The sequence below is a fragment of the Balaenoptera musculus genome, chromosome 2 (assembly GCF_009873245.2).
Source record: "Balaenoptera musculus isolate JJ_BM4_2016_0621 chromosome 2, mBalMus1.pri.v3, whole genome shotgun sequence".
In the NCBI taxonomy this organism is placed as follows: Eukaryota; Metazoa; Chordata; class Mammalia; order Artiodactyla; family Balaenopteridae; genus Balaenoptera; species Balaenoptera musculus.
In genome coordinates, this window is record NC_045786.1 from 29,148,350 (window position 1) to 29,170,325 (window position 21,976).

Here is a 21,976-nt window from a genome sequence, read left to right on the forward strand (position 1 = left end):
GCCTACATTCTGTTACCGCAATTTTTTTTCCAACTTTCAAACAAGCTTAACTGTAGTAAGAACAGGACAAGCGTCTTATGAAACTCTGAGGAACTTTGACAAATGCCTGTATTTTGTCAAATTGTTAACTCCCTTCAGAAATTTTGGGGTGGTGATGCAGGAATGGAGAAGTGTAATGTGGATCATTAAATTATAGTATAACAGATAGAAAATATAACACAATTGAGCTTTTAAGTCTAAAATTAAAACTTTTTAAGTGGGCAATACTATAATTAATTTGTTTACCTTCTACATCATTGTGATGTTCAATAGCCATTAACAATGCTTTACCAAAGCAAAAACATGAAAAAAGGCAAAATAATAAAAAAAAAGAGACTCCTAATAACAACACTTTTACAACAGCAGTTACAGAACATGGATTTTTAATGAATTTCATACTGCATTGAAGACACTGAACACTTAAAAACAATTACATCAACACAACAAAAACAACTGCTTCTACACAACACTGATAAATGCACACCTTCTCCCCAAAAGAAACTTTTTTCACAGATTTAAGCAACAGATGACTTACATAGGATTCTTCAGATTCCAAAACAGGTACAGAATTTTGGCTCTGCATAAGCTGATGTGCAGTGGTTGAGAAAGGGCGCCCCTTCATCCAACAACATACCTCTCATGAAATTCTCCATCAACACGGTTTTCAGTAACCACCCATCTCTTTCTGTTATTAAATGAAATTCTGGACATGTCGGCACATGGACAAAACCAATTCCACTTCTAAACACCATTTCAGATATGGTCAAGGCAGCTGGTCACACGACTTCATTTCAGGCACACACATGCACAAACCCGCGGACACTCACACGTGCACACACACACACTCACTACCCCCATCTCCTTCACGATGCCTGAACACGTCCCTCTCAGCCATGGTGGCGGGTCCTGCTCCTGAGAAGGGCCAAGCCCTGGGGAAGAACGGGAAGGGGGCAAGGGAGACATGGCTGCGAGTGGAGCCTCGTCTGCACAGGCCACGTGGCCGCACACACATATGTTTACATGCTTCCAATTTTTTAATCCAGCAGAGATCTGGTTCTTAAACCTGGCTTAGCGACCTGCAGACATTTCCCAACGTTTCCAAAAGTAATTCTAAGACACTCAGACGTGAGAGTGAAGCAGAAGAGGAGCCGGCATGTGCGGACAGCCCTGCTGTGGAGACCCCAGAAGGGCAGGCGGCAGCCTGCGCCGTCCTGACCCTGGCGTTGGGGAACGTCAGACTCTAACAACCAGCTCTTGAGCTGCTGTTGTTATAAAGCTGCCCTAAAACTCTTGCTGTCTGTCCCTCGCTCTGGTTCTTCCTGGCCCCACCCTCCTACCCGGCCAGGAGTCATCTCAGAACCAGACCCGATGACCCAGGGCAAGAGGCCTGAGATGGTCTACCGCAGGCCCTGAGGCGAAGGAGCCATGGGCGAGGCGCCATCTCTAGGGACGCTCTGCCCGCGACACCACAAAACGGAAGCGGTGACCAGGACTGGGTCATCACGATAGTTTCCAATGTCACCCTCCGGTGCCTGTCCCAGCACTGGCCTCCAAGGGTTACATATGTGAGAGGGGCACTGAGATGTCTCGTTATCAGACTGTAACTCAACAAGAAACATGGCTCACGAACACCAAGTAGAAAGTCCCAAGAAGGCGAGACTGACAGACTCCCTGGTAGAGGGGGCACCGAGAGCCACCTGCCGCCTGGGAGCTGGCAGCTAGTGAGGAAGGAGCCTTTCCTCTTCAGGTACGTGGGCTGCGCTGGCCTCTCCTGCCTTCTGAACGAACTCATGTTCCAGCTCTAGATCAAAAAGTGCATGAACCAGGTAACAGTGACACCCCAAGTTTTCCAAATACTTTGCTTTTGAGGTAGTACTCATTTATTTGCATTATTGGCTCTCAAATACCACCCAGAAAGTGAACCCACTTGGAAACATGCAAACCCAAGGTGTAGAAAATAAATAAGGTTTGTTTTCAGGTAGCAGGGCCTTCTAAAAAGGTCAAGTCACATTCAATGGACAAGTCATTTGAAACTTCTAAAAACTGTTTATAACCATAGCTATAAACTAAAGTGCTTTAAATTTTGCTTAATACCTGGAATCAGTGATTAGAATCATTACATTTTAGAATTTGCTAGCATGAGACTTCAGGAGACTGAAATGATTTTCTATAAAAAGAGCAGAAACTCTTTCTTTTCAAAATAAACTATCCAAATGTTGCAAATTCAACATTCTATGCTTTTTTTTTTTTTTAACTTCTAAAATCCAAGTTGACTTTACAGAACTGTAACAGAACACAGACGTGAAGCTGAGTTAACACACGCTGGAACCCCACGCAGACCTGAGCGTGAGGTCCCTGCTCGCTCCTGCCAGGACAAGGCAGAAGCGGATCATAGTTCCAGAAACGTGGAAACCACTGACACCTCCCAGTGAGAACAGGGTTCATGTTTCACTTGCGCAGACACCACGCCCTCCTGTCACCCCAACACACCCAGGGACTCAACACCAACAGCCGCGGGAGGGGCTCCACCTCTACGGCCCGTGATGCCAACACACACAACACAGAAATAAACAACAGGGGCCACTCTGGACGCTTCATGCAGGCTGGGTACAGCTTGGAGAGAGCACACACCTCCCGCTCAGCATCCACCACCCACAGCAACGGCTCCCCAGCGCCAGGCGAGCCGGCAGTCGCAGTCCCTGGCTGCCGAGGAGCCTCAGAGCGGTGCCCTCACTTCTCCTGCAGCAGTGCTGGGATATTGATGTTCCAGCCGATGGCCTGCCGGTCAAAGCCGCAGGTGAACAGGTTGCACACGGGATGGTCCTCGCTCCAGGCCGAGCCACACACCATCCTCCTGTGGCCCTGCGACCAAGCACACAGCACAGTCAGAGCAGGGCTCCCCAAGCAGGACCAGATGAACCACACACGCCCAAGCGACCCAACGGAAATGAGAGCCGTGAACACAATTAGTCCAAGTGACACCTCCTGTGTTGCTGGTGGAGAAGCCTCCATGAAATGAGGGGTTGGAACATGGATGAACTCAGTGAGGCTCACCAGCGCCTCAGAATTCTTTCTTCAAGAAAAGGAGTCAGGGCTTCCCTGGTGGCGCAGTGGTTAAGAATCTGCCTGCCAATGCAGGGGACACGGGTTCAAGCCCTGGTCCAGGAAGACCCCACATGCCGCGGAGCAACTAAGCCCGTGAGCCACAACCACTGAGCCTGTGCTCTGGAGCCCATGATCCACAACTACTGAGCCCACGAGCCACAACTACTGAAGCCCGTGCACCTAGAGCCCGAGCTCCGCGACAAGAGAAGCCACTGCAATGAGAAGCCCGTGCACCGCAACAAAGAGTGGCCCCCGCTCGCTGCAACTAGAGAAGGCCATGTGCAGCAACAAAGACCCAATGCAGCCAAAAATAAATAGATAAATAAAAAAATTTATTAAAAAAAAAAAAGGAGTCAGATCACAGTCAACAGGAAGAATACATAAATGGTCACTTTGGAAATTTTTAATGAATAAATGAGGCTGGGTGACATGTGGGAAACAGTAAATAAAATTCACTCAAAGACCCCAAATACCACTTTAATAAATAATCGGCTCAGGTAATAAAGGAGCTAGAAATATACCTTTGGTGCCAAATAAAACAAGGATAAAATAGATGACCTTTCAAGTAGATTCCCGCCACCTTCAGGAATTCAGTTAAATATCAGAATGTTGGAAAAAATATTGCAGATAACTTGGAAAGTTTATAGCAGATACATACACTAACATGTTACTATAATATCATACAACAGGTACAAGAGGTAGGATTCAGAAAAGCTGACAGAAATTCTATAAGTAAAAGAAACTCTCGGGACTTCCCTGGTGGCGCGGTGGTTAAGAATCTGCCTGCCAATCCAGGGGACATGGGTTCGAGCCCTGGTCCGGGAAGATCCCACATGCCATGGAGCAACTAAGCCTGTAAGCCACAACTACTGAGCCTGCGCTCTAGAGCCCGCAAGCCACAACTACTGAGCCCCCGTGCTGCAACTACTGAAGCCCGTGCTCTGCAACAAGAGAAACCACTGCAACGAGAAGCCCGTGCACCGCAACGAAGAGTAGCCCCCGCTCGCCACAACTAGAGAAAGCCCGTGCACAGCAACGAAGACCCAACGCAGCCAAAAAAAAAAAAAAAGCTAAATAAATAAATAAATCTATTTCACCTACCACTTTAGGAGGAAATTAATTCAAGCACAACCGAATTCTACAATTCCTACAAGGCTGAATGTTTACAGACAATTAAAAATGAAACTGTCTCCATGGAATTAGTACCACGAAGAACTGCTTGGAACTCCCTCTTTCTTGAGGAAGAAGATTCTCAAAGCCATGAAGGGACCTGGGCTCCTGGGTCAGAATGCAGACCTCACATGCTGTACAGCTGTTCTATTTAACACTGAGGCCCACCTAAGAGAGAGAATCCTATCTGGTTAAGGTGCAGCTTAGGTGCTGCGCCAGTGATACCCAGCAGTTCGCAAACGTGAAGCTGCCTGGACAAGCAATTCATGGCTTTGTTGGGGTGGTGAAGCTTTCCTGAGTTAGTCTAATTTCGTGAGTAGTTTGTCTATGAAGTGCACTCAAAGAAAACAAAGCTCCATAACTAACTTGGGACGGTACACGTAAGAGCTGCAAAAGGGAAGACATGGCTTTGTCTGAAGGACAGAGGACCTCTGGGAAGCTGGTGCCACTTAGAGCAGAGGTGTCTTCCCTATCTACCAATCTACCTGCCCATCTGCCTCCAAAACCGCCCTGGGCCCGCGGCTCAGCAACCGCTGCGAGGTTTTGCCCAGGACAAGGCCGAGGAGCAGCGGAGGAGACTAGGGGTACAGACACACTGACTGCAGGGTCAGGCACAGACCCTGTTGGAAACAACAAGGGACTGGCTGACCCACCACACAGCTTCCACTGTGAATGCAGAAAAGGCCAAAGGAAGCCGGGGAGAGAGTGGGTGTGTGTGAGCTCCACGGAGCAGAGCCTGTAGGTGCTGCCCGAAAGCAGGAGCTTCGTCCACTATAGCTCCACCTGCTGCCCACTGGCGCTGAGACTGGGCCCTGAACTTGGACTTGCTCAGGTTCCCAGGTGCACCCAGCCCTGATATGCTGACTCAGCAGGTCTGAGCTGGTGCTGCGGAGCCCCAGGCCCCCCAGCGAGACCGGTTCCTGCACTGCGCGGTCCGAGTTGAACCAGGAGCGACCCCTGCCTCACGAGAAAGTGCATCTAAATGGAGACACGACCGCCACGGAAAGGTGCCTCCAGGACCCACGACCACTGCCCCCCACAGGACAACGGCACACGCCTGCCTGGCGGCGAGTTCAGCTGCTGTGCCCAGGGAGTTCTGAAACACAGCTGGGAGACCAGGAACTGAAAGACTGATTATCTCAGTTTAAACTTAAAAGCTACTGCTCAGCTCAGGTATCAGGCAATGTTTCTAGCTTTCAATTTTATGCACTCCAAATACAGACTAAGTACTTCCAATGGAAACCCAGCAACCAAAGACTTAGTAAGAAAATGAATGTAAAAATCGTGAATATTTTTCTATTGACTATATGTTGAAATTATGTTATTTTGGATACATTTGGTTAAATAAAATACACTGTTAGAATTAATTTCTCTCTATTGTGAAGGGCTATTGGAGCACTGGACACGCCCAGACTGGCTGGGAGTTCCCATCCATCAGTGATGCTAGGCCTGGGACCCCAGGCTCCCTGTGAACAGACTCGGCCCCAGCACATACCTGCCGACTGCTGCGTGGGAGCCTCGCCAGCCGCACGCCTGACATGTCAAACAGCCTCACCTGGCGGTTGTCGTGGGGGAGGGCAATGATTTTTTGGCCAACGCACACATTGATCCTACAAAGAGATAAAGTCAGGTTACATACAAAACAATGACAGCACAAGTTTCTGAGTTTATAGATTATGATGAAGTAAGGGATTTCGTACTATTCACACTTCAAGGCAAATCACACCAGCAAACCACAGGTATTATCTGCCTAGGGCATCAGGAAACAGGCCAAGTTACTTACATGTAACTTACACGTATGTACTACTCAGTAACCTTTGGCCATAAATGGCTCATTCTTATTCTTACAAAGCTCAATACACCAACCTGACTTTACACCCAAGTTTCAGTATTTATAGAATACTAGATATGCATTAGAGAATCAATAAAAAATATTTTCCCAGGAGTCTAAACCACTTTTCCCAGGGCTCTACCAAGTAAACACAAATTTACATGAAGCAGACACAAGCCACAAGGCCCCCTTCAAGCCACACTAATGGTTCATGTGAGGAGCACTGCCGTCACCTGTTGATGGCAGAGTCCGTGCGGATGGTCGCGATGGGGGACCTCATGTTCTTCAAGTCCCAGACCTTCACGGTGCGGTCGTCGCTGCCGGAGACCACGTTATCTCCTACGGTGAACACGGCAGAGGTCACGGTGCTGCAAATAAAGGACACAGGGTCAGAACCTCATCAGGAAGTTCCCGTCCACACTGCGTAACAGACACATGCTCTTGCTGCCAGAGGCCCTGGCAGGTGGGTGGAGATGTGAACGCTACGAGTCGTGTACCCCGCTCACTGGCCCTCCCACCTAAACCTCCGCAGGGCATGCAGCTGAGCACAGCTGACCTCTCCTACTCAACCTCAACTTCTCCAGGCAACGGAGCAAGGAAAGGCTCCCAGAAGAGATGGACTAGATTAGACAGAACCTGCCAAAATCTATACAGCAGACGATTAAAAAAAAAATCCATCCCAACTGCAACTTTCAATCAATTTAATCAGAACACTGGAAAAAATTTCATTCCAACAATAACAAAAACCAATTTTAAAAAAGATATGAACAGACTTCTCCAAGAAAGGTTTACAAATGGCCGATAGGCCCATGAAAATTTGCTCAACATCATTAATCATCAGGGAAATACAAATCAAACCACAATGAGCTATCACCTCACACCTGTTAGAATGGCTGTCATCAAAAAGACAAGAGATAAGCGTTGGGGAGGATGTGGAGAAAAGGGAACCCTTGTGCACCGTTGGTGGGAATGTAATTGGTAAAGCCACTACGGAAAACAGTGCGGAAGTTCCTCAAACAATTAAAGACAGAACTACCATGTGATCCAGCAATTTCACTCCTGGGTATTTATCTGAAAAAAACAGAAACACTAATTCAAAAAGACACATGCACCCCAATGTTCATAGCAGCATAATTTACAATAGCCAGGACATGGAAGCAACCTAAGTGTCCATCAACAGATGAATGGATAAAGAGGATGTGGTATATATATATATATACAATGGAATGTTACTCAGCCACGAAAAGGAATGAAATCCTGCCACTTCTGACAACGTGGATGGACCTGGAGGGCACTATGTTAAAATCAAAGGCCACGTGCGCCACAGGGAGAAAGGCGAAGTGAGGGTAAACCTGAACAGCAACCTGATAACCCACCTGAACTCCCCATCTGAAGAACAAGGACACTGTAAGGGCTTGAGCAGAAACGAGGTGTTGCTGCCCCTTAGGGCCGAGGCACAGCGCTGAGCAGCTTGGCCATTGGCCAGGCTCTGGGGGCAGATGCCTCTGCTGCCTGTGATTTCCCTGTGGACTCGAGGCCTCAGGAGGTTTGGCTAAGTTAAATTTCAGTTAACATTCTGCTAAATTAGTGGGAAAAAATCCCCACAAAAGCTCGTCTAACTCTATGTTAATGAAATGCTGAAAGACGTCAGGTTTTCAATAAATCACGACCCTGACAGGTATTGTAGGGCATCAAAGGGAGAAGCCAGTGAGGCCATCCTTCTAAAGGCCCCTCCGACGCACGTCCCTCAGGGGCGGGTGGGAAGGCTTGGCTCCGCCAAGCTCCCACTGCCTCATTTATCTTGCTGCCAAGAGCAGCCGAGTGTGTGCCTCCAGCTGACGGCGCGGCACCTACTCACCACACACGCTGCGCAGCCTGGAATGTTCTGCTCCCTCCATGGGCCTCAATCAACAGAGCGCCCAGAGAGCTCGCGCTGCTCTTTAGGACTGACAGCTGTCCCCCCACCACACAGAAACACGGCTGCTTTGTGTAACAATCTGCCGAAATTTTCCAGCAAAGTAAGGAAATACATGATGTGGAAAATGCCAGCCTGGGAGACACGGAGGCAACGACTCCTCTGGCTCCCCGTTGGGCACCATCTGCAGGGCTCCTACCTCTAATTCTTAGGACATAGCTTCCGACGGAGCAAAGTGACACTTTCCCACCTGAAGTACAAGCCAGAGGAGCAAGCGCTCCAGAAACAGGGACCCAGGCTGAACCTTTGTGGCTCTTCCACCTTTGAGGAGACCCCAGGAGGCATCGGGTGGCTCTTGCCTGCTTAGGATCGCGGCAGGGCACGTGAAGTGCAGTCCCACAGATGTGACATGACACACGGACCAGAACGCCTTTCCGCACCCACACACAGGAGACCCGTTGTGACTGGTGCTGCTTGCAGGGGGTCGGGCCACCGCCTTCCTTCCTGACCACTGGCTTCCAAGCTGTGCCTTCCAAGCTAAACATCCCACAGAGTAACAAGTCTTCGGCAACACCCAGGATCTCAGAGAGCACTGCCCTTCCGATCAGGAGTGCTCTTCAGAAGTTAGAGACTCACGTCTCCTGTGTTTCAAGATCTCTGATGCCTGAATGAGAAATAGAAAACTCATCTCCAAATGAAACACACTTCTGGAGAGTCCTTGAGGGCCGGCTCCCAAAAAAGCAGACCCTGAGATAAAAAACATTCAAAGGAAAAGTCAGTTTTGCATCACACTTAAGTTTTCAGGATTTAAAGTCCAACTGCTCCTGGAAGAAAGCAGGGAACGCACATAGCGTGCAGGGCCTCGGTCTCACTTGTTATTTTCTCTCCCAGCCGCCCTCTCCAGGGTCAGTCGAGAGTTTCCCAACTCACCTCGCGACGGGTCTGAACCACAGAACTGCTTCCTCGACAGACTGCACACCTCCCGCGTGCCAGGTCCCACTTCCCACAAGAGAACACACAACAGAGGGGTGCATGACAACGTCCCCACAGCCCACGCTGGCGGAGGACACAGGTGCACTGCAGGGCTGGGCGCTGTCCTAACACCAACACTCCTACCAACGGCACCCATGCCAGAGCTCTGGGGACGTGCCCACCATGGCCACAGAGAGGGGCTCCAAGGGGGGAGTCAAAACAGCACTGCTATTACTAGGCTAAATTCTCCTCAGCATTTTATTAACCGAATTAATAAGAACCTTTTCCACAGATTATTCAAAGATGACAGGTCCACACAACCTGATTTAAAATGATTACAGAGAAGTTATAATCAGTAAGGTTGATACAATAACTTCACACTAGCAGTATCAAGGGTCAAGACTCTGATTTCCTTTCTGTGAAACCTGGTCATGATTTCATTCTTACTAAACAATGTAACAGTCAACCATAAGTCAGATTTGAATGCTGCAATTATATCAATAATTTAAAGAAATCTGAGAGGAACGTATTCCACTTAAATGAGGGGGGGAGTGATCTCCCTCAAGTTTTTTAACGCTCCATCCCCTGGTTTTCTGAGTCCAAGAGTTTATCTGCTTACATCCTCATCAATTAACAGCCAATGTCCCAGTATCAATGTGACGTGATTCTGTGCATAAAAATTTGGAAGTAAAGAATTTCAAAGGTTTATTTTTTAAATCTTCCAAAAGGAAAACATCTGTTCGTAAGTTTTGAAAGTAATGATATAAACAAGCCCTATTCATAAGATAAAAGTCACAAATATATTAGGAACTACAAGATTTTTACTCTCAAATATGTTAGTAGATTGGCCCTAAATTGCACAGTTGGAGCCAGCGGGCCCAGCCTGGGTCTGTGGGGATGGTCCCGGGGCTGGGAAGGCACCTCTCCTTCACTGGTATAATGAGGAGTCCACCCGAAGCGTCTCTCCCACCAGAGCGTGGGGTGACTCCCCTAACGCTGGACAACAGGTGCTGGAGGGTCCTGACAGCCCGAGGTCGTGTGCAAATGTGCCTCAGAACCGCGTGGAGTTCCCAACAGAAGTGACACAGGCTGCACGGAGTATGACGTGTGTGCAGAAACATATACATGCACATGTAAACATGTCTGTCCAGAAGTGTTACAGGCTGCACAGACCGTGATGTGTGTGCAGATACATATGCGTGTGTGTGTGTGTAACGTAAGCCAAGACTAACCTCCCGCCGTCACTACCACCTCCCAAAGCCAGGCTCTGCCCGGCAGCTGCCCCCTCCCCACTCTGCTCACTGCTCGCCGTCGCTCAGGGGGTCCTGCCAACACCTGTGTCAGGTCCAGACGTGCCTCGTGTAGGTCTCAGTGAGGCTGTAACGACGCAGTCGGGAAGGTGTCCATCTGTGTGAATAACCTGACGATGCTGCTCTGGGTCACCTCAACGAAAAGTGAAGCAATCAGCTCACAACAAAGAGGCATTTAAATGTACTAATTTCCTTAAGTCCTTATTTTTATTAGTTACTAATCAGCCCTTCTTCAATGAGGAATTTAAAAAGGATAAATGGAGAAATATTAAATCTCCTCTTACTTTTCAAAACTATCTCTTGAATTTCAAACAACTTTTAAATGTATCACCAGGGATCAGTAATTAAATTACTGTATATCCACTACCTACCTCTAAAGCCAAGGTGAGCGAGCAGGAAGGAGGTGGCTCCTCAGCCGCTGACACAGAGACACTCCCAAGATCTTTCCACACAGTGCCCACGTGTGCGAGGTGCACGCGCCCACCCGGCAGCTGCCGCGCACCACCACTCATGCCCTCTGCCCATTTCCACGACAAGACAAACATCCACTGATTCATAACCACTGCGGTCAGATCACATTTCTGAGACCACGGCTGCCACTCCAGTCTCTAGGAATCTGAGCAGTCTTTGAGCGAACAGAGCTGAGAAAATCAGAAACGGGGCAATTTATGGGGAGTTCACGCTGTCAGCCTTGGTTTGATGGTAACCTCAGATATCAACCATCTATTGCCAGAAATTACATAAGTCTCTACACTTCCCCAAATGAAACTGTTTTCAATCTACCCAAGCAAACAGAAGACAGAGGCAGACTCCCAGGCAGGTGGGGAAGGGGCTGTAAACTGGGGGGAGTTCAGGTTCGAGTTCTGAGGCCCCTGTGGTGCCCCGGGCCTCTCCTTCCTCCAGCAGTCATTGCTATCCCTGTTCCTCCTCCTCATCACGGACGAGGGCTGAAGACCATGACCAGGAATGACAGAGTCTCAGACCAGCGCAGAGGTCTGCCAACCACCTCTACCTGCCCCCCGCCTCCAGCACAGGCCTGCACACACGCTGTGTCGCTGACCAAGCACAGAATTCAACAGTTAAATCGAACCACCACCCAGTTAAAAGTTTCACACTGTCAAAACACTTTTTCTCTTTAAAACTTAGCAGAAAGAAAACTGTCAACAGCACGACACAAAATTCAAAGCTACTTTCACCTTCGTAAGCATATGATCTAGAATTTAGATCTCTGGGTATCTGGCAAGAGAAGCATATGAAAATGTCGTAACTTTAAAGCAATCATTATAATCTCTAAACTTTTTTAAAAAAAGTTTTTGTTAGATGTCATGTCTTATTTTCTTTAGGCAAGAAAGTACCTAAGTTCACATTTGGGGGATGAAGTTACAATCATATGAAAAGAATCAAGGCAAAAAAGAAAGAAACAAAAAACTTTGCATTCTCAGATATTTTACCCGTGCTGAGCTAATTTCAGATATTTTCAATGCCAGAATTTATTCGCACGTGTAAATACTGTCAGCTGGGTACAGACTGGAGTCATCGGCCACCCACGGGGGAAGCTTAATGACCAGTGACTGCCTCAACTGTCAGTCCCTTTTAATAGCAATTGTAACAAAAGAAAATGAATCTAAAAAACAGGGGGGGTGACGACTCTACCAAGCTCCACAGGAGGCAGCGGTGCTGGGAGGAGAGGGATCAGGAGCCTCCCTTTACAGCAGCGGTCCCCAACCTTTTTGGCACCAGGGACCAGTTACGTGGAAGACAATTTTTCCACGGGGTGGGGAGGGGGGCAGGTTTGTTCAGGTGGTAACGGGAGCGATGGTTCAGGTAGTAGTGTGAGCGATGGGGAGCAGCAGATGAAGCTTTGCTTGTCCCCCGCTCACCTCCTGCTGTGTGGCCCGGTTTCCAACAGGCCGTGGACCCATACCGGTTTGTGGCCCAGGGGTTGGGGACCCCTGCTTTAGAGGACAGTCTACACGGGCATCTCTCAAGAGCAGCAGTGGTTTTAACCTAAGTATAGGTTTTATTATAGTAGAGCCACTTGCAGGAACGTCTCTGTACCCACAGCCCACAAGGTCAAAGTCCAGCCCCACGGATTGCACGCAAGGTACGCAGAGGAGCCGAGGTACTGTCCCCACCAGGCTGTCTTGAAGTGGCTCACTCCCCGAGTTACACTGTCAGGTGGAAAACACATGAATACATAAGGATTTAGCTCATTTCAGATAAAAAGCACTGGATTTCAATTCCAGCTGATGACAGAAATACATGAGACAGAAACTGCCAAGAGTTGAAACTCCTGTGACATTCCAAATTTTTCCACTTAAACATATCTATTATTTCCAAGAACAGTACACACTACAATTCCCACTATTAGGAAAACAGTTTGTTATATAAGGTTTCTAAAATTACTTTTCATGCAAATTGGTACACCTTGGGCCACTAAAAGCTAGTCCAATAATACAGCCCCCCAATTCCACTAAGTAAATCCTGTTATGTTAAAATACAGAATGAAAATAAACATAACATACCAAAAAAGAAAAGGGCTCATTTTTTGTCTTTTCTAAAAATTTATGAGGAAAACCTTAAAACAGACCTTCCATCTGGGAGTTCTCTCTCTACCCAGCAAAAATAATGCAGCACAAATCTCAAGGCGACCCATTTGGCTACAGATTTTTATCTTACAGTGAAGCGTAACATCTCAAACCCTACTTTCTCAAAAAGGCATAGGGGACTTCCCTGGTGGTCCAGTGGTTAAGACTCCGTGCTCCCAAAGCAGGGGGCCCAGGTTCGATCCCTGGTCAGGGAATTAGATCCCACGTGCCGCAACTAAAGATCCCGCACCCAGTAACGAAGACCTGGTAAGAGAAAATGAAAAGGGAAAAATAAACTCTCTCCCAGCTCCCAGAGAAACTGGACTGCAGAACTAAGCCGTAATGTTGAAGCCTATACCGCTACATCTTGCCTTAAGAAAACCCAACACAGAAAATTCAAATTACCCATATAGGTAAGTGAATTATTCACATTATGAAAGATGTGAGAGTCTAACATTCTTTACTAAAGAATTTGTGCTGAGTTCCTATAAATGAAAATATGCCCTAAGATAGGCTTTTCCAAAGTGTGTTCCACATCATAGTAATGTGAAATATGTGGTCACATAATTTTAAGAAATACAGCCTCTGTTTAAGTGATGATCCACTGAAAACATTCCACGTGGACTTTTTAGGGCGACACAAGGAAAGAACAGCAACGCTCCTGAGAACAGCACTTCTGAGTGTTGCTTTTAATGTTCAGAAAAGAATCGGGTTAAAAGGATCAAGAAAACCATCCCAAAAAACTCAGTCACCTCCCAGCCCAGGAGCAAGCTCTGCAGGCATTGAAGTGAACTCCCGAGAGGACATCTCAACTGTCTCTGGCTGGAAGTGCAGGCAGGACGGCCAACCCTGGGGCCGGGGGACAGATGCGGACAAGCACGGGGGGTCATGGGCATCCCTACAGATGTGAGGGGAGGCAGGAGACCCGGAGCTGCGAGTGATCAAAGTGAACAGCACTCCCTCTACTCTGGTTTTGATAACGGACGCCTTTTGGTGGGTCCACACTTACATCCCCGTGCAAAGGGAGTACATTCCGTGGGTACCATGTGTCATATGGCTCGACCCCAGAAGAACCATGTCAGACACAAAAAGGCAGCAGTCAAGTCAGGGACTAGGAAGAGTCCTTAGCTGAAAGCCTGTAAAATGTCTCACTTCCTGCTTTTCCAAACTGCAGTCATTCCCAGAGGCTTGCAGCTGATGTAACGTGGGATGGTGGTTCCAGAACAGCCTGCAGCCCCACCTGCTGACCACGCGGCCTGGGGCCTCTGCAAGGCCTGCGGGGCCCAGTGCAGCCGCAACCGTGAAGTCGACGGGAAACACAAAAGCCAGCCCCTCACCGGGCCCACCAATTCACGAAGGATTGAAAAAAGGTAAAGATTCCCTTTCTCTGACACTTACTGCAGGAAATTAGTACCAAAGAGAGAACTTTTTAAAATTGATGTTTGTATCTACACATCAACGAAATATGCTAGCTCATCCTAACAGAGCAAGAAAAAACGTAAATACTCTAAGAGCGGTACTTTACGTATATTCTATTACCATCCAAAAGCTCCCGAGTCCTCGTAGTAAAAGTGAACGCAAGCATGAACCGACGTCTCAATTCGGGGTTGGGAGAGGTCCCCAGGGGCGGACCCAGCATCCTGTCAACTCTAAGCCACTCCTGATCCCATTAGAAAAAACAAACCTAAGAAACTGTGTCACACACTGGAAATAAGTCCTTCATCCCCGGTTACACTCCTCGTAAGTATCTCTCTCCAAAACAGCCATCGTTTTACACACCCACCAGCTGCAAAAACAGACCAACAATTAAACAGGTATTTTAAACATGATACAGTACTTGCTACCCTCCACAGTCAGAGAAGACAGGTGGGAACAGGCCACTGCTACCATGCTCTCAAAGCTACACCAGGCTCCTCCATCGACTCCCAGTAAGACAAGTAAGTTCTTGGCTTTTTGTGCAAAACAAAAATAAAAACTTTCAGAAGTTAAATAGAGCAACTGAAAATAGAATGTGACCAAAAGACCCTTCAAATAACACGGAGACAGAGCTCCCTGGAACCAAATTCAGAGTCCGGCAATCTTGAGGACCCTGCTTCGGTTTACCCACAGACGGGGAGGAGGCTGTCAGGACTCACCGAGTCCTCACCGTGCTCCGCACTCACCAGGGGAGCCTCCTGGATTCTGCCCCCAACAGGCCTACCCTACCCCGTGCGGCAGAGGAGGCTCAAGCGTACAGGGCAGAGGCCCGTGCGCCACAAGACAGACTGCCTGTCCTCCATGCGAGACTCCTCCACCCGCCCAGGATCTCCGGCCAGATTCTGCTCGGTCCAGGACCAGCAGCAGGGCCAGCTCAGTGAGGAGACTGGGGTGGACGGCGCAGGGCGAGTCTGGACAGACGCCTGCTGGGCCAGGGCGGCGAGTTGGCCGAGTGAGGGTCTTGTGGAAGAGGAGCCACGGGGCGCTCGGCGGTGAATCTGGCACAGCCTGAGCATCGCTCATACTCACGGCCACAAAGGCCCATCACCCTTGAGTAGGAGGGTCCGCGAGGTTGCATTAACTCTCAACCATGCCAGTGAATAAAGTGCCAGCTTACGCAGGCAGAAGAAAGGACAGAATCAGCAAAACCATCCCTTCCCAACTCTCAAAGGAATAACTGATTCAGGCAAGGACCCTCGATGACATCAGACCTTTCACTGGGTGGAAGGTCGCTGAGACCTTTCACTGGGTGGAAGGTCACCTCAACGTGTCAACCCTCACGGCTGTGGGGACACCTGGCAGACAGTACCTGTGGTCCAGGCCAGCGGCCCCAGTCGTGCAGTGATGGGCGGGACACGGCACACACAGCAGTGGCTATGAGACTTCCGGCAGAAAGGAAGCCGCAGAAGAAATGCAGAGGGTGCACGTTCCACAAGAGACTGGCTTGCATTCCACACACAAACTTGACGTCACAAAAAATAACGATAACAAAATGTGTGGAACTGCCCCAGATTAAGAGAGACCAAGGAACATAGTATCTAAACGTAATGAATGAATCTCAATTAAACTTTAAAGAAACAAAAGATTCTCTGGAGACAACAGGGATAAATGTGAACATAGGCTGGATGTCAGATGCTGTCACAGGCTGTTTTTTATTTTTCTCAGGTGGAAACGATACCATGATATTGAGAGAGAATGTCCTTATTCTCAAAAACACAGGCTCAGCCAAAGAAAGTACGAGTGCGTGCTGTACATCCAGCCCTTTGCACATGTGTCTGCAGAGACAGAGGCAAATGTGGAGAAACAAAAATGGGTGATTCTAGGAGAAGGGTAATTAGGGATTTGCTGACTATTCTTTCAACTTTTATGTTATGCTTAAACTTTTAGAATGAGAAACTTGGAAAAAAGACGTGCGGACTAAGGAGTAGGGCTGTGCGGGCAGAGTCCTGGCTTGTCCAGCGCACTGACCAAACGGTCCCTTCTGCTCCCTGGGCCCTGAGTGACTTGCCTGAAAAGCAGGGAAGAGCAACTGCTCCTGGGCCCCTGGGCACCCCAGCAGGGTCCCCCCTCCACAAACAGGACCGGCCCCAGGAGGTAGGGGCTTGGGGGAGCCCGGGGTCCCCCTGGCAGAAGCACGCCCCTCCGGCAGACGAGGGCCTTCCCACTGAAGCCCACACTCGGCTGGGCAGGCACTGGGGCTGTACACACCAACTCTCGACCTCGAGGTTCCGGAAGAACATTGTCCTGGCTTCCTTTTGAACATTTATTAATTCTGAATATTAAATCTAAAACTTAGTACCTAACATTAAACACAGAAAATGGATTCGTTTACAGGACTGTATGACAAAGACAGAAAATCGGACTGAAGCAGCCGACAAGCAGGTTCATCTGCCAAGAAGCGTTTGCTGATATGGCCGCGATCCGGCCTTCACGGATGCGCTGCCGTACAGGAGGGACCCTGCGGGACAGCGGGGGCAGGTGACAGGACATGGTCGGGAGCTGCGGGTGACAGGAGTGCCACTGGGGGCTGCATGGGGCCGCCGGGAGAGGGCCAGGCTGCAGGCCGAGGAGCTGGGAGGCTGGGCATCACTCACTGGGAAGGTCACACGGGGTGAGAACAAGCATGTGGGGGGCAAGCTGTCGGGATGCAGCTCTGCCCACCAGACAGAGGGTGGGACGTGGGGACTCTCCCGCAACAGCCCTGCGAACACGCGTGATGTCAAGACTAGACAAGAATGAGCCCAGCACGAGGACGAGGAGGGGCAGGGAACTGCTCTGATGTTCACGCCACGACCCGAGCATTTCCTGGCCCTCCCCCACCTCCTGCCCGCCTCCAGTTTCAGGAGGGGACATCAGTGAAATCTTCCAAAATGAAGCTAAGTGTTTTGGGAAAGAGTAGCCATTCTGAAAAACGGTGGAGTCGGAAATTAACACTGAAAATTAAAATAAGAACTGAGTCTTAACATCTACCTGCCAAACTTCTTTCTCGAATAGTTAAAAAGAGACATCTAAGCGACTGAGACTCACTCCGTATGGCCCTGGAAAACATTCACGGAGTGGATGGAAGGGTCCCTGAAGTCCCACAGACGGAAAGTCGTGTCGCGGGAGGAGGTCACCACCAGCCGCTGGGTCGGGTGTGTGCAGCAGTGCGTCAGCTCCTGATCGTGCCCTGCGACAGAGACGAAGGGCAGACGGTCACAGGGAGGCAGGCCCCTGCTATGCTGCCGGTAAGAGGAGTCGAGGGAACGGTGTGTGGGGTCGAGGTGGGACCTGTGTCCATTCCCCTCGTGCATTTGGAAGAGCAGGACAAGTGTGGGTGGGACACTCCTGACCCCGATGGCTGGAAGGTCGGGCAGATCTCCAACAGGCCGAGTGTGTAAATAAGTACAGTTCCAAATTCCGCACTTGCAGAATAACCTCTAATAATACATAGGTGGAGTGCTCGGTAGAACACAACCTTTATCACTCAATGAGGAAAGGCACTCACCGATAAACACGCACAAAGGCCTGTGATGGGCAGAGCTCTGAGACAGCCCAGAGATGCCCAGCCCTAGTACACACCCTGCAGGATTCCTGCCCTTGTGTTTGGGCAGAACCTGCAAATGCTCTGGTGATCTTGGTACATTATAAAGCAAAACAGATTTTGCAGATATAACTAAGGCCCCCAAATCACATGGCTTTGAGTTAATCAAAAGAAAGATTGTCCTGGATGGGCCTGACCTAGTCAGGTGGACCCTCCCAAAGGGTCCCGGCAGAGATGCTCTCCTGCTGGCCTGGAAGAAAGCCAACAGCACATGGTGAGATGCCTCTGGAGTGGCCACAGGAGACTGAGGGCAGCCTCTGGATGCTGAGAACTGCCCCCAGCTGACAACAGGCAGGAAGACGGGATCTCAGTCACGGGCCACAAGAAAAGGAATCCTCCCAACGGCAGTAAGAGGACCCCAGGTCTCAGGTGAGAGCACAGCCCCCACCAACACCTTCACTCCACCCATGACACCCTGAGAACTAGAGGGTCAGCAAGCATGTGCCCAGAACTCCTAACCCAGGGGCACAATGTGATAAATTCATGTTATTTCAAGACATTAAGCGTGTGGAAATTTGTTACAAAGCAAAAGAAAACTAATACAACAACCACATTCAAATATCTAGATACTGCATGTATCTAGATGCAATTAACCCCCCCAAAGATAAGATAAATTTAACTGCCAACAGCTCTATTAATCATAAAGGAGCTCTGAAAATCACAGCTGCACCAAGAGAACCAACAGTCCTTCTAGACGAGATGTTGTCTGCACACGACTGGGAATGCAGTGCCTGCACACCTGTCAGGGAGTGAACAAGTTCCGACGTCTCCACGTCATACAGGTTCGCCGTTCTGTCCCACGAGGCCGTCACCGCCTGCTTGCCCCCAACCAGCCAGTCGGCGGCTATGACCACTCCCTGGTGGCTCTTAAGAGATGTCAGTGGCGCCCGGATGGTGGGACAGTCGCTGGATGCGTCCGCGTCTGCATCAGGCTCGTCCTTGTCGGAGCACTCCACCTCGTCCTCGCCACAGAGCTGCTGCTGGGGGAGAGCAGAGAGGCGGTTCCCTGGGAATGCTGAGCCTGCCAGACACGGCTGCACAATCGCACTGTTACTGTCTGTCCTTCTAGGACTTAACCACCATTACGACCAACACCAGTGGGTGTCTGGTACTAAGTGGTGCTCAGTGACTGTGTATCAACTTCACCATCTCCTACTTGGCTAAAACCCTGGGCCAAACGTAAGAAGAAAAAATGAGGTAGCTACACCATCAAATGAGCTACAGTTCATTTCCACTAACCAATAAGGGGGGGGAAAATAAAATGATTTTCAACATTTTAAGTTTTCATCACAGATTAGGAGAAATGTAATAAAACTAAACACAATTGAAAATCAATAATTTGTCACAATAAAAAAAAGGAACATTCAGGTCTCAGAAGCCTATTTAAAACACGTTTAGAATTCTACTGCTATGTTAATAGACATGAGAGTTCACTTTATTTTCCTACATTATCAATAATCTTTTGTCAAAAGCTAAGGATAAAAAAAAACCCTAATAGTCACCCTAGGCTTCAGGTCTTTAAGAAAATACTGTGTATTCATTCAACAAATATTTATCAGGTGCTTACACGGTGCCAGACCACATGCTGGTCACACAGCAGAGAAGGGGAGGTGGCCGCTGCCTGGCGTGTCCACGTGGAACTCGTGTAGGAGGTGATGCGGGCCTGGGGCCCCGCCTCACAGAGCGTATGGGCCAGCGGGGGGCAGACACACACGTGGGCACAAGTGCACACACATGGGTATGGGAGCAGATGTCATAGGTATGGAAATACATGTCGTGCATACACACACATGGACACACACAGCGCAGGGATGTATGTCATGTGTACAAACACAGTAGAGGGATGTGACCTGAGCCAAGACTGGCCAGCAAAGCTTAAGAAAACCAGTGCTGCCCATCCAAGCACAAGGCTCAGGCTGGGCAGTAATGAGGGAGCGCCACCTGGTCTTCCTTTCGTGGCAGATCACGGAGTGGTCCCGGCACCGACCACACCTCAGGTGCATCTCAAATTCAAGCTGGGGCCCCCAGGGAACCCCCAAGTCCTGAGGCAGCAACTTTCAAGCAAGAAAAGTCCCTGCATCCAACGCAAACAAAATCCTAAAGAAAATAGTCAACCTTACATTCTAAATAAACTATTAAGTTTTTTAATCTAAGTATTATATGTAATAATCCCTCTGCCAAAATTGGTGCTTTTTAAATTCTATTTAGAAGAAGAAATCCATACAATGTAAACTCATCTCCTGAACTTCTTGAGCATCAGTCCTCATGCTCATCTCTGCCCTGTCCTCCCCCAGTGCTCACTGTTTCTTGAGTGAACACGTGCATTAAGCACAGCACTTGACAGTTTGGAAATTCCACGAGGGAAAAATCTGTGTTAAAATAAAATACATAATACACTGAATTAAAAATGAATTGTTAAGACCACTTACCTAAAGAAAACTCATTCTTACTCATTACTGGAATTCATTAATTACTTAACCCATCTCTAAATAGAACAACATTTAAAAGGTTTAAAAAGAGAAAAAGTAAAGGAATATTCACAGGCAGAGATATGAAAACTGGAAGATTACTATAATCCTCTAACAATTACAGCCAAAACGTAAATGGAAACCTAACGTTTGCTCGACTACATGAAATCACTCAGCGCCCTCTGCCTGGCGAAACTTCCCCCCGCTGGAGCAGCACAGGGAAGGGCTGAACACGTGTAGACTCCACAGCAAAGAGCCGCCCTAAACAAAAACTAGGAAGATCAAGTCACCAAAAAGGATAACTAAGACCCCGCATGATTATCCAAAGAAGGTGCATCTGTATCCTACAGGACAAGCAAGCATGTAACCGAGGGGTGTGTGGTTTAAGCCTGTGGATTCATTCTTCTCAACATGCAACCCTCTTTTGTTACAAACATTGAAACTTTACCCACATGAGACATTCACAGAAAGAAAGACAAGATGAAAAGTCAGAGGGCTATGTACCAGATGAAGAAACAAGATAAAACCCTAGAAAAACAACTAAATGAAGTGCAGATGGGCAAACTTCCAGAAACAATAACTGAAATGAAAAATACACTAGAAGGAATCAATAGTAGAATAACTGAGCAGAAGAACGGATAAGTGACCTGGAAGACAGAATGGTGGAATTCACTGCTGTGGAACAGAATAAAGAAAGAAGAATGAAAAGAAATGAAGACAGCCTAAGAGACCTCTGGGACAACATTAAATGCAACAACATTCGCATTATAGGGGTCCCAGAAGGAGAAGAGAGAGAGAAAGGACCAGAGAAAATATTTGAAGAGATTATAGTCGAAAACTTCCCTAACATGGGAAAGGAAATAGCCACCCAAGTCCAGGAAATGCAGAGAGTCCCATACAGGATAAACCCAAGGACAAACACACTGAGACACATAGTAATCAAATTGGCAAAAATTAAAGACAAAGAAAAATTATTGAAAGCAGCAAGGGAAAAACGACAAATAACATACAAAGGAACTCACATAAGGTTAACAACTGACTTCTCAGCAGAAACTCTACAAGCCAGAAGGGAGTGGCATGATATACTTAAAGTGATGAAAGGGAAGACCCTACAACCAAGATTACTCTACCTGGCAAGGATCTCATTCAGATTCGATGGAGAAATCAAAAGCTTTACAGACAAGCAAAAGCTAAGAGAATTCAGCACCACCAAACCAGCTCTACAACAAATGCTAAAGGAACTTCTCTAAGTGGGAAACACAAGAGAAGAAAAGGACCTACAAAAACAAACCCAAAACAATTAAGAAAATGGTCATAGGAACATACATATCGATAATTACGTTAAACGTGAATGGATTAAATGCTCCAACCAAAAGACACAGGCTTGCTGAATGGATACAAAAACAAGACCCATATATATGCTGTCTACAAGAGACCCACTTCAGACCTAGGGACACATTCAGACTGAAAGTGAGGGGATGGAAAGAGATATTCCATGCAAATGGAAATCAAAAGAAAG

General features: G+C 48.2%; 1 protein-coding gene and 1 non-coding gene across 6 annotated transcripts in view; one reads left to right on the plus strand and one right to left on the minus strand.

Moving 5' to 3' along the window:
* Positions 1 to 405: 405 nt before the first annotated feature.
* WDR37 (WD repeat domain 37) overlaps positions 406 to 21,976 on the minus strand; it is a 56,050-nt gene continuing 34,479 nt past the window's right edge. For 3 of the 5 annotated variants that reach the window (XM_036841646.1, XM_036841645.1, XM_036841649.1), the window contains 5 exons: positions 18,729 to 18,969; positions 17,434 to 17,575; positions 6,379 to 6,513; positions 5,810 to 5,924; positions 406 to 2,901 (listed from right to left, as the gene is read on the minus strand). In XM_036841646.1, the coding sequence (XP_036697541.1) occupies positions 2,770 to 2,901; positions 5,810 to 5,924; positions 6,379 to 6,513; positions 17,434 to 17,575; positions 18,729 to 18,969 (765 nt within the window). In that variant the 3' untranslated portion in view covers positions 406 to 2,769. The remainder of the gene's footprint in view (positions 2,902 to 5,809; positions 5,925 to 6,378; positions 6,514 to 17,433; positions 17,576 to 18,728; positions 18,970 to 21,976) is intronic. The other 2 variants (XM_036841648.1, XM_036841647.1) reach the window with 1 other exon arrangement.
* Positions 13,073 to 13,145, plus strand: TRNAW-CCA. The gene has a single exon. It is a non-coding gene; the product is annotated as a tRNA-Trp (tRNA).